General features: G+C 42.9%; 1 protein-coding gene across 3 annotated transcripts in view; it reads left to right on the top strand.

The window, feature by feature from the left end:
- PLXNB1 (plexin B1) overlaps positions 1-10,811 on the top strand; it is a 248,373-nt gene extending 237,562 nt beyond the window's left edge. For all 3 annotated transcript variants that reach the window (XM_060766551.2, XM_060766550.2, XM_060766552.2), the window contains exons 31-39: positions 725-828; positions 1,999-2,083; positions 3,654-3,820; positions 4,159-4,319; positions 5,971-6,118; positions 6,465-6,529; positions 6,622-6,697; positions 8,208-8,282; positions 9,683-10,811. In XM_060766551.2, coding sequence (XP_060622534.2) covers positions 725-828; positions 1,999-2,083; positions 3,654-3,820; positions 4,159-4,319; positions 5,971-6,118; positions 6,465-6,529; positions 6,622-6,697; positions 8,208-8,282; positions 9,683-9,787 — 986 coding nt within the window. In that variant the 3' untranslated portion in view covers positions 9,788-10,811. The remainder of the gene's footprint in view (positions 1-724; positions 829-1,998; positions 2,084-3,653; positions 3,821-4,158; positions 4,320-5,970; positions 6,119-6,464; positions 6,530-6,621; positions 6,698-8,207; positions 8,283-9,682) is intronic.
- Positions 10,812-13,392: the final 2,581 nt, after the last annotated feature.

Raw genomic sequence — 13,392 nt, forward strand, 5'->3', positions numbered from 1 at the left:
TCGATAAAATAGTAAAGAGTAGAGACATCACACTGGCAACAAAGATCCGCCTAGTCAAAGCCATGGTATTCCCTGTAGTAACCTACGGATGTGAGAGCTGGAGCGAAGGAAGATTGATGCTTTTGAGCTGTGGTGTTGGAGGAAAGTTCTGAGAGTGCCTTGGACTGCGAGAAGATCCAACCAGTCCATCCTCCAGGAAATAAAGCCAGACTGCTCATTGGAGGGAAGGATACTGGAGACAAAGTTGAAGTACTTTGGCCACATCATGAGGAGACAGCAAAGCCTGGAGAAGACAATTATGTTGGGGAAGGTGGAAGGCAAAAGGAAGAGGGGCCGACCAAGGGCAAGATGGATGGATGGCATCCTTGAAGTGACTGGACTGACCTTGAAGGAGCTGGGGGTGGTGACGGCCGACAGGGAGCTCTGGCGTGGGCTGGTCCATGAGGTCATGAAGAGTCGGAGACGACTGAACGAATGAACAACAAAAGCAAGGCAGCTGCTACCAAATACCATTAATCCATTATCTGTCCTAGATATCAACAAGAAGTTGGGGAGATACCACCAAGAAGATACTGAATATATGGTTGCATATAGTAGCAAAAAGGACAGCTGCCCTCTTTCCCTCTTTAATGGGGGTAAAATGATGGTCTTTACTCTGTGATGTTCTCAAACATGCTTACTAGTGTTTTATTTTTGTTTGTTTTTCTGTGTCTGATGATATTAGAATGGAGATCAGGGCTGGCTGGGCATCTTATTCTCTCTGATGAGGATGTGACATCGGTTGTTCAGGGCAATTGGAAGCGTCTCAACACATTGCAGCACTATAAGGTAAACTGTTTGGGATGGTTGTTTTATTTTTCAAATGCTTATATTTTTGGATTACTCTTCCTAACTCGTCTTAATACTTAGCCCATACTGCTTTTTCTCCGCAAGTATCTTTTTGAAGCCCTTTGGAAATAACACTAATTCTGGCTTGGCAAGTCCCACTGGAAGGAAGGTCCTGTGTTGTGGCATGGGGTTGGATCAGACAGCCCTCTAGTTCTTTCTGAATCAGGAATGTATAAGAATATACACACATCTCTCTCTCCAGAGAGACTAGCAAAGATGTATAATTGCTCCAACAAATGTTGGAAATGTGGCAAAGAAAAAGGTACATTTTACCATATATGATGGACTTGCAGCAAAGTAAACAATTACTGGAAACAGATCCATGTATATCTTGAAAAAATGTTAAACACAAATTTTAATATGACACCGCAAATGTATCTTTTGAAGATGCCCGATGAAGAATTAGAAAGAAAATTTGGGGAAAAAATGTTTTACACGACAATGGCAGCTCGAATAGTATATGCCAGATACTGGAAAATCCCAGAGATACCTCCTTCAAAATAATGGGAAAATATATTACAGATATGCTGATAATGGATAAAATAACCGTATTATTAAGAAGATAACTTTGTTAATGAATGGCAACCAACCACCCCTTGGTTCCTATGTGTCTCCCAGTTCAGATTATATTCTGTGTGCATTTGTGTCATTTTCTATATTTTAGTAACATAGTAAATCTCTCTCCTGTTCTCCTGTCCCAACTTGAGACATATATTTCACTATTTGTACGTTTCCTTTAAATGCTGTTGATTTTGAAAAAGGATGTCAACTAGCTAAAGAGTTGTTTTGGTAGTCTTCTGCATGACATTCTTTCAGATATTTAAAGACAGTTATAAAGTCATCTTTCAGTCGTATTATCCTCAAGATAAACATACCCAGCTCCCTCAGTCATTCCTCATAGGGCTTGATTTCCACACCTTTGATTGTCTTGGTCATTCTTCTTTGAGCACTTTCCAGCTTTTCAATATCCTTCGTAAAGTATGGTACCCATAACTGGACACAGTATTCCTGATGAGGTCCGATCACAATGCTTTTCAAATAACTGCCTAGAATACAATAGCATAAATGCAGTATCCTCTTTAACCTAAAGCTTTTTAATTCCATACTTAGGTGCCTGATGGAGCCACGGTTGCCCTTGTTCCCCGTATGACCAAGCACCTTCCCAGGGAGAATCAGGATTACATCCCCGGAGAGAGTAAGGCACCCCAAATCCTTGTGAAAATAAAAAAAAATGTTCCCTATTGTCTTAGCACCGTTATCAGTTTCCCTTGATTTTTTTGATTTTTTTAATGCATGTTATCTGTGTTGTGTGCTCTATGGCCATGTTCCAGAAGCATTCTCTCCTGATGTTTCGCCCACATCTATGGCAGGCATCCTCAGAGGCTAAGAGGACAATGCATATTATTATTGCTGTGGGGTTTATTCATTTATTATTTTCAGCTATTGCTTTTGTTGTATTAGAAACTGCTTCAAAGATGAATAAGCAGCATAGAAATGCCCTGAAATAATCTAAGCCTGCAATTAAATAAAGTTAGTATTGACATGGCGAGTTGAGAAAAAGGAAGGGGACACGTTTGTTTGTTTTTTTCGTGTCAGGAGCAACTTGAGAAACTGCAAGTTGCTCCTGGTGTGAGAGAGTTGGTCTGCTTCAAGGACGTTGCCCAGGGAACACGCAGATGTTTGGTGTTCCTTGTGAGAAGCTTCTCTCATGTCCCCGCATGGAGAGCTGGAGCTGACAAAGGGAGCTCATCCATGCTCTCCCTGGATTCGAACCTCTGACCTGTTGGTCTTCAGTCCTGCTGGCACAAGGGTTTAACCCATTGCGCCACCATTAATATTGTAACATTAATGGTAAAAATTAAATGCCATCACAAAGAAACCATAATAACGAATTACTACATATAACTTTGACTTAAAATCATTATAATGGTATAGTGGTTAAACATATTGGACTAGTCTCAGGTTCATATCCACTCTCTCCTATTAAGCTCCCTGGGTGGCCTTGGGCCAGTCAGTTTCCCTTTGTTCCCTAGCCATCACACAGAATTATTATGAGAGTAAATTCCACACATAAAAACTGGATCCTTTGCTCTTTCATAGCATTTGATCGTAGGGTGAAGACCTTCTAATTCAATAAGTTGTTTTTCAATTATTTGAGTACTGTGTCTGCATGTTTTGTTATATTTTTATTGTTTAAGAAATTTTACTGCACAGGCTCAACATTCCCTTTTCCAAAATCCAAAATACTCTCACATCTAAAATTCTCCTCATCAATGGCCAAAATAGTGACGCCTTTATTTTCAGGATGGTTTAGTGGACACGAAACTTGTTCCGTACACAAATGTATTTAAAAATAATGTATAAAATCACCCCCAGGCTATGTTTAGAAAATGAATGTGAAAGATAAATTAATTTCATGGTTAGAGTGGGTCCCATCTCCAAGATATCTCATTGTGTACACAGGTGCAATTATAGGTATTCCAAATTCTGGAGGAAAAAATCAGAATCCAAAGCATTTCTGGTTCCAAGCATTTTGGATAAAGGATATTCTACCTGCATTTCATCACTCATTTTAGTTATTAACCATCCTGAATGGTTTGGAAGTATCTATAAAGAAATATAGATAGAATTGCTATATTCTGTACATAAGAGGCTCTTTGGAGAACGGGTAATATCTACTGTAAATGGCAGAACAAATGTTCTCTCTCAGAAACTAGTTTCCAAACTTAAACACTGATTCAACCTCTTTGTTTTCTGTGCTTTAGAGACTCCAATGCTGGAAGATGCTGACGAAGGTGGGATGAAGCTTTGGCACCTGGTGAAGCCTACGGAGGAGCCTGAGCTTCCAAAACATCGCCGAGGGAGTCTACGTGAACGGGAGAGAGCCAAGGCCATCCCAGAGATCTATCTTACCCGCCTCCTCTCCATGAAGGTAAAGAAGAGTCCCTCGAATTCTGTTATTTTCCCCCCCTTCCTTCCTTCATCAATATCCCTTCAGGTTTCATTCCTTCACCCACTGTCCTAAGAAGTCCCTTGGCAAACTGTTAGGTATAGTGCTCTGTAAAAATGCATTCATTTGCTGTGTTGGTTTTGGAAACTTATTATAATCCAACATGGGTTGCTCATGAAAATGAAACTTGTAATATTTACAATCCCTGTGGACAAGGTGCAGCCCAAGGGAAGCTTGTAGCCCTCCAAAATCACTATATGTTTCCAAAATCGGTTGTTGTTGTTTCTGACCTAAAATTCGTGGACTGCCTCTTCCTGCAGGGAACACTTCAAAAGTTTGTGGATGACTTGTTCCAAGTGATCCTCAGTACCAGCCGTCCAGTCCCACTGGCTGTGAAGTATTTCTTTGACCTGCTGGATGAGCGGGCATTGAGTCATGGGATCACAGATCCAGAAACCATCCATATCTGGAAGACAAACAGGTATGTGGTCAAAGCTTCTGCCCTTAGAGTTTCCCCAAAAGCAGAATATCACACGGATGTTGTCTGCTGCAGAAAATATTGAGGCAAAAGATCAACAGCAGCCCCTCCTGTTTTCACTGCCTCTTCACAGCAGCAATATGGGCAAGGTGCTTGTTATCCCTATTTTCTTGGTGAGAGAACTGAAGCTTAGAGAATATCACGTGCTCAAAGTATTTTAATATATTGGTGGTGACACAGATTTTGCAGATTCACATGAAACAATCTAAGAACTATATGCAACATTAAGCAGACCGACATTGTTTTTTTATTAGGAAAGTTAATAGAGAGAGCCATTTTCTATGGGATTATAGCTGGGAGTTGTGATGGCTTAGACCAGCCTTTCTCAACCTGAGGGTCAGGACCCTGGGGGCGATCACCAGGGGGGTTTCAGAGGGGTCGCCAAAGGCCACAGAAAATACATAATTCTGATAGTCTTAGGAACCCCTTTGGCAGAGAAGGCTGAAGATCTCTCCGTCTGTTCATCTCTTCCTCCTTCTGCTCTAATTGGCCAGCCAAATTTGTGCCAAATTTGGTCCAGATCCATCATTGCTTGGATTCACAGTGCTCTCCGGATGTAGGTGAACTACATCTCCCCTAAATCACTGTCAATTCCTCCCAAATCCCTTTGGTATTTTCCATTGGTCATGGGGGTTTTGTGTGGGAATTTTGGCCCAATTCTCTCATGATGGGGTTCAAGGGGCTCTTTGATTGTAGGTGAACTATAAATCCCAGCAACTAAAACTCCCAAATGTCGAAGTCTGTTTTCCCCAAACTCCACCCGTGTTCACATTTGGGCATATTGAGTATTCGTGCGAAGTTTGGTCCAGATCCATCATTGCTGAAGTCCACCATGCTCTGGATGTACAACTCCAAAACTCAAGGTCAATGCCCACCAAATCCTTCCAGTATTTTCTGTTGGTCATGGGAGTTCTGCGTGCCAAGTTTGGCTCAATTCCATCATTGGTGGAGTTCAGAATGCTCTTTGATCATAGGTTAACCATAAGTTCCAGCAACTAGAACTCCCAAATGACAAAAAATAATCCCCCCAACCCCACCAGTATTCAAATTTGTCCATATTGGTTATTTGTGCCAAATTTGGTCTAGTGAATGAAAATACATTCTGGATATCAAATATTTATGTTACGATTCATAACAGTAGCAAAATTACAGTTATGAAATAGCAACAAAAACAATTTTATGGTTGGGGGTCGTGTATTTAAGGGGTCACGGCATTAGGAAGGTTGAGAAACACTGCTCTAGAGTTATACAGTGAGAGCCCAATCCAACTAGGAGCTGTCCCTGATGCAAGGCTAGACCTTTTCCCATATCCTCACTGAGTCAAATTAAAATCACCCTCCTGCCCCCCTCCCGACCCCATGAACATATCTTTTAATGTGTTTTCTACTAACACTTCTAGTGTTGCATCTCCTTTGCCTAAGTGCATCAGAAATTCCTAATTTAGTTCCTGCTGAGAAAACATTTCACACGCAGATAATGTTGTCCACTCCCTCATAAAGTTGGAAGGGATTGTCCCAAGGACCTTCTGGTCCTAGCCTCTACCATGCTAAAGCACCCCAAGATATGGCTAACTGAGCTGTTCTTCTTTCCACAGCCTGCCTCTGAGGTTCTGGATCAACATAATCAAGAACCCACAGTTTGTCTTTGATGTGCAGACATCAGATAATGTGGATGCTGTGCTGTTGGTCATTGCTCAAACCTTCATGGACTCCTGCACCCTTGCTGACCACAAGCTGGGCCGGGTAAGTATTGGGCCACATCCTCAGAGAGTGGCAAACCCCTTCTGAATAAAACTTGCCGAGAAACACCCAAAGCTCAAAGAACAGTACCACTCCATGTTCATTGTGAACTGCATCATAGCATCATAGCCACCATTTTTGATGAGTGGGGTGATGGCACAGCAATCCTGATCACCTTCAGAGTTGGCAGGGGGTTGGACTGGATGGTCCACGAGGTCTCTTCCAACTCTGTGATTCTATGATTCTATGATTCAATGGTTCCTCTCTTTATGCCCTCAGTCCCACCTCCATCTGTCTAATATCTCTGGTCACAGTCACTAATGTTTTGCTCCTATTATTTCTCTTCCAGGACTCTCCCATTAACAAGCTGCTCTACGCCCGTGACATTCCACGCTACAAACAGATGGTGGAAAGGTGAGATGGGAGGGCAAGCTGGATGCCTCGACATAGGGAGGAAAGTGGGAAGTTGGGAGGAGAAATAAACAATAATCATTTCCATTGTGCAGGTACTATGCAGATATCCGTCAAACCATCTCTGCCAGTGACCAGGAGATGAATTCTGCTCTGGCTGAGCTATCACGAGTAAGTAATCTCCTAGTTATGTTGCTGGCTTATCCTTTTATTTCAGTGGTTCCCAACCTTTGGCCTTCCAGGTGTTTTGGGCTCCAGCTCCCACAATTCCTAACAGTTGGTAAGCTTGCTGGGATTTCTGGGGGTTGAAGTCCAAAACACCTGGAGGCCCAAAGGTTGGGAAATACTGTTTTATTTGAACCTGAGTCAAGAGGGTTTGCCTTTGTTTTTATGCTAGCAGTAAAGCTGTTAGATCAGATACTCTTTCATATTACACAAAACACTATGTTTCTACTTGAATTGTCACATTTCCATCCAAGGAATTCTGGGATTTGTACTTTAAGGGTATTTAGAATTAGTGCCTCACAAAGTTAAGGATTCCGAGTTGACAGGATAAACCATGGCAGTTAAAGTGGGATCATTGTGCTATAATTCTGAAAAGCCAAAGAATCCTGGCACATGGTACTTGTAGTAATGCCAAAAGCATTATCAGTACTAGACTGCCCTACCACCCGCCTCTCTATTGTAGGACTAGCTTAGGTACTCAGCAATACCTGAGTACTAGCTTAGGTACTCAGCAATACCTGAGTAATGCAATATTTGTATGCATAAATATTAGAAGTAGTCATTGTTGGATTTTGAGTTTTCTAAATGGGTTCATTAGGAAATGCATAAAGATGTGGGTAAACTACAACTTCAAATCATAATCTGTTATTGGCCCAAAACTGCACCAGTTGTTAAAGTTGGACATGATGGGTAAGTGTGCCGAGTTTGGTTCAGATCCATTATTGGTAGAGTTCACAGTGCTCTCTGGATGTGGGTGAACTATAGCTCCCAATCTCCCTGCCCAATTCCCCCAAAGCCCACCAGTATTTAAAGTTGGTCATGATGGATATGTGTGCCAAGTTTGGTCCAGATCCATCTTCAGAGTGCCCTAATTGTAGGTGAACTACAGCTTCCAACATCCTGAGTCAATTCCCCCAAACCCCTCCAGTATTTTCTGTTGGTTTTGTGTGTGTGTGTGTGTGTGTGTGTGTGTGTGTGTGTGTGGAGTGACTTGAGAAACTGCAAGTCACTCCTTATGTGAGAGAATTGGCTGTCTGCAAGGACGTTGCCCAGGGGACACCCGGATTTTTTGTTGGTCTCGTGAAACCCTCTTATAGCGCCGGGGCTTATTAAATATGGTTTTCTGTGGGCAAGCAGATGGTGACTACTGGATGCATATGATCTGTATCAGAAACTAGAACTGGTGTGGTCTATCCAATGCAATTTTCTGAATCAGCACCCCAAATAATCGAACCAAATTTAAAGTTGACCAAAAACTGATTTGTAACCCTTTTGGAACTAATGTCGTCCCTGGTCAAAATGGTGCCTGGTCAAAAAAAGGTTGGGAACCACTGCTTTAATTCATTGCTTCCCTAGTTTATGACTTGATCCGCAGCTCCTGAGAGTGGCCAATTGCTGTGAAGTGGTGGGTCTTTGGCTTCCAAGGTAACTAACAGCATTTATCTCCCAATTCCAGAATTACTCAGGTGAACTCAATTCCTTGGTGGCTCTGCATGAACTCTACAAATACATCAACAAGTATTATGATCAGGTGAGAGGGGTTGTTATGTGTTTTTCTTTTGGAAGACTAATTAGTAGATACATTTAAGCTTGAGAATCTAGTGGTTTGTCTAATAATTCCACTGTCTAATACAAAGCATTGACTCTCGCAATTCTAGACAGTAATTCTTGTGACTGAGCCTTCCTTATCCAGAAATCCAAAAACTCCAAAACCTGAAACCTTTGAGTTAGCAGCTAGAGCATTCCTGCTTGTTCATCTCTCAGATGCTCAGTCTCTCTTCAGCCTGAAAAGGTGGTGGAAGCAGGTGGCAAAAAGAGACACTGAGGATCTAGAGATGAATAAGCACAAGATCCACTTCTCAAAGGTATTCAATTAGATACACATTATGTATGTTACAGGTGTTCCAAAATCTGAAAAAAATCAAAAATACAGAAATATAGAATATAGAAGGTCCTCCTGACCTTCAGGAAGCTAGTGAAATCCTAGCTATGGAATGAAGCATTCCCAGAATAATGGCTGAGACCGGTATAGACTAAAGTTATTGACCACATATGTGGACTGAGTTGGACATGATTTTATCTTGGCGAACTGGCTGATATGTATTTTATTCTATATGTATTTTAATCTATTGTTGTCGTATGATGTTTTAGACTTATTATTAGCATTGAATTCTTGCTGTTAGCTGGTCTGAGTCCCTCCACGGAGGTAGAGAAGATCGGGATATAAAAGTTTTAAATAAATAAATAAATAAATAAACACTCTTGATCCAAAGTATTGTGGATGAAGAATACCCAATCTGTAGTAATTTTCATGTATTGGGATATGTTTATTGGGTTGTTGTAGGTTTTTTGGACTGTATGGTCTTGTTCTAGAAGCATTCTCTCCTGACGTTTCACCTGCATCTAAGGCAGGCATCCTCAGACGTTGTGAAGTCAGACCTCACAACCTCTGAGGATGCCTCCCATAGATGCAGGTGAAACATCAGGAGAGAATGCTTCTAGAACATGGCCATACAGCAACCCAGTGATTTTGGCCATGAAAGCCTTCAGCAATACAAGGAGCTTAGTTACTTTGGCATAACTGAGCCAGAGTACAGACCCACTCTCCAAGATGTTCACATCATAATTATAATGTTTAGCCAAAAATATAACAACAGATATAACAGCCCAAGACCTCCCCAACTGTAGAAAGAAACAAGAGCTAAATCCCAGACGGTCAGACCTCACAACCCCTGAGGATGCCTTCCATAGATGCAGGTGAAACGTCAAGAGAGAATGTTTCTAGAATATGGCCATACAGCCCAAAAAACCTACAACAACCCAGTGATTCCGGCCATGAAAGCCTTTGACAAAACATTGATATGCTTACTGTTTACTGCACTTCCCCCAATAGCCCACCCATCTTCTTAAAAACTCTACATCTCCTTGTAGATCATTACGGCATTGGAGGAGGACCCGACAGCCCAAAAGATGCAGCTGGGGTACCGTTTGCAACAGATTGCGGCAGCCGTGGAGAACAAAGTCACGGACTTGTGATGTGCCCAGGACAGAGGGACAGTCAGATGAGTGAAGCAGGGGGACAGACAACCTCCTGCTGTGCAATCAGGACCACGTGCTCCACATTGAGGCGGAAAGAGGAGCAGACCAGGAAATGCCAAGCGCAAGGGGCCAAGTGTGCCAGTGGATTCTCTCTTCTCGCCCTCTCTCTCTTTTTTACAGACTTGTTGCAAATAGTAAAAATAATGGTGATAATAATAAACATTGCTTAGGGAAGATCTTTCTGTAAATGGAACCTGAGCACCCTCTGGATGAGCCAAGTCAAGCAGCCAGGAGGCCATGGGAGGAAGAGGCTTGCTTTAGCCGCACAAGACGGTGTTGCATCCTTGCCTTGCAGCATGAAGTTACTTAGGATTTTGTTGCAGGCAAAGACCTTAACTGATTAAGCTGGGACCACAAGAGAGAAAATAACTGTCCCTTGGCTAAGTAGCAGGGAGAACTCCCATTTCCCCAGATTGACCGTGGAGTGTATCCCTTGTGGTACCTGGTGGCACTTCCTTTTCTCTTCCAAAATCATGGCTTCAAGGCAGGCTAGGACAAACGCAAAGGTACAGGCTGAGGAAGGAAGAATTGGCCTGCAATTCAAAGGTGCCTGGGACTCCCATCAAACTGTCAAGTTGGTCCTCACAGCCCCCAGCAAAGGCTCTTGCTTCTCCCTTCTCAGCACATGAACATGCAACTGTTTCTTCAGGCAGAGCTACTGCCCGCACCATCGTCCTGTTCTCAGAAAGCACAAACGAAGCCCTCCTTTCTTCTGACTGCCTCATATTCTCTGCTTTCTGCTGCTTTGTAGATCACATTGCAGACTTGAGGTGGGGTGGGGGGAGTATTTGAGCACATGATTTAAAACACCCCCTTGCCTTTTGAGCTAGCACTTCTCCTCCAGCAATAACCCACTTTCGTGAAGTTCCTTCCTGCCATCAACTGACATTGAACTGGGTTGTTGTAGGTTTTTCAGGCTATGTAGCCATGTTCTAGAAGCATTCTCTCCTGACGTTTTGCCTGCATCTATGGCAGGAATCCTTAGAGGACCTTGGAGGATGCCTGCCATAGATGCAGGCAAAACGTCAGGAGAGAATACTTCTAGAACATAGCCATATAGCCCGAAAAATCTACAACAACCCAGTAATTCCAGCCATGGAAGCCTTCGACAATACATTGACATTGAACTGCCTAGAAAGTTACTTGGGAGGACAGCTCCTCGAAGCTCCACTCAACTTTCTGGCTGGGGATTCTGGGAGCTATACTCCAAACAGGAACTTTCCTTGACTCTGCCCGTGTCCCCCATGGGGGCTTTCTAGACTCACTCTGCCAGACTTGACTTACATTTTTACACCACTTGTTTATAGTCCTGGCATCTTCTGTAATCTGAGATTGAAATCTCTCTCCCTCCCAAGGCAGCCTTTACTATTTCCATGCCTATAGTTGAAGTTGCCAAATTTTTATGCTCGTTTTTCCAGCTTTTTTGGCCATCAGGGAAGAGCACTTGAACCTATAGGCAGCTTGAATTGCTTTGATATGAGTATCCATGCCACAAAAACCATAACTTACTCATTCCTCTAGATTTTGGACTTAAATCCCCAACAATTCCTAACAGCCTCCGACCCCTTCCTTTCCCCCTTGCTTTGGAAATGAGTCGGTACTGTGGAATGGTGGGAGTTGTAGCTTTGAGTATATGTCTACACTGTAGATTTAATGCACTCTGTTACCGCTATAATTGCCATGGCTAAATGCTATGGGATCCTGGGAGTTGTAGTTTGGGATGCATCTACACCAGGCATGGGCCAACTTGGGCCCTCCAGGTGAGCTGGACTTCAACTCCCACAATTCCTAACAGCTTCAGGCCCTTTCCTTTTCCCCCTCAGCTGCTTAAGCTTGGGAACATTGAGGAGTGATGGTTTCTCATGAAGCTTTTCCTTGATTTGAGTCTACTGGGAGGATGGCAGCTGAGGTGGAATCATAGTTCCATGACTGCATAATGTGAAAAGGTCCCAGGTGAGGCACTTCTGCATTGTTCTGCATCTCTTCTTTTCAGAAGAAACCGCCACATCAACACTGCTAACATTCCTTTCTTCTTGTTTCTTTAGATGTGGGTTCTTCTTTTGTAGGGTTGTGTTATTTTACACTGGAGGTGCCCCCATCCTTTCTTGCAAACCATCTAATAAGACTGTCAGGGTTTGTTTGTTTTTGGGGTTTTTTGGCAGGGCTCTACACAACAAACACTCAAAAGGGTGCAGGTTTTCTCATTGCTGCATCCTCAGGCAGCAAAACATATGTAATGTTTGCCTTGGACTCATCTTGGAATGTCTCTGGTGTCGTCGTAAGAAGGTCCTCCATTGTGTATGTGGTAGGGCTCAGGTTGCATTGTAGTAGGTGGTCTGTGGTTTGCTCTTCTCCACACTTACATGACGTGGACTCCACTTTGTAGCACCATTTCTGAAGATTGGACCTGCACCTCATGTATGTTCAAGTCTCATTATAAACAATGGTAAATAACGAAAAAGTGCCAGAGACAGCCCCAGGATCTGTGAAATGACAGGAGACTGCAGCAGGGGATGCGTACACATCAGTATAATGCTCGGTGTGTGGCAAAATCATTTGCATTTTGTATTTTCCCCCAAATATTTGCAGATGTGGCTGACTGAGTGGATGCAGAATCCATGGATTGTAACTTTTTTTCTTTATTCCTGGGTCATGCCTGTCCTTGGGTCTAAGTTACATGCAGCCTTCCATAAACTCTGGATGTGTTCAACTTTTTTTTCCTGTCAGGAGTGACTTGAGAAACTGCAAGTTGCTTCTGATGTAAGAGAATTAGCCGTCTGCAAGAACGCTGACCAGAGGATGCCTGGATGTTTTACCATTCTGTGGGAGGCTTCTCTCACATTCCTCAATGAGAAGCTGGAGCTGATAGATGGGAGCTCACCTCCCTCCCCGGATTTGAACTACCAACTTTTCGGTCAGCAGTCCTGCTGGCACAAGGGTTTAACCCATTGTGCCACCAGGGGCTCCTCATGCATTCAACTACAAATCCTACTAGCCCTTGTCAGGATGTTCATTTGGCAATGGGAGTTGTAGTCCAACACATAAAGCATGGCCCTAGTTGGAGAACATTCTCTCAGTGTTGAGTAAGAAATATATCTGCTCATAAACCTTAACTTTCCTGGTTCCAAGCCTAGCGATAATCTTTTCCCTAGTGCCTTAAGCCAGCAATTTCTCTTTTAGCCACAGTGTTGCACTTACTACTTGAGGATTGCTGATTATCATATTGGCTTACTTTACCTAGTAACTTTCATGTGCTCAGGTGCTTAGGGAAATATCTATGTTAATATTAAGACTCGAATAGCCCGAAACTCCATTATGGTTCTCATGCTACTCTGCTTTGGTCAGACCACACCTAGAATACTATGTCCAATTCTGGGCACCACAGTTGAAGGGAGATGTGGACAAGCTGGAATGTGTCCAGAGGAGGGCGACTCAAATGATCAAGTGTCTGGAGTACAAACCCTATGAGGAGTGGCTTAAATTGCTGGGCATGTTTAGCCTGCAGAAGAGAAGGCTGAGAGGAGACATGATGTAAATATGAG

The sequence above is a fragment of the Anolis sagrei genome, chromosome 2 (genome assembly GCF_037176765.1).
Source record: "Anolis sagrei isolate rAnoSag1 chromosome 2, rAnoSag1.mat, whole genome shotgun sequence".
Taxonomy (NCBI): Eukaryota; Metazoa; Chordata; class Lepidosauria; order Squamata; family Dactyloidae; genus Anolis; species Anolis sagrei.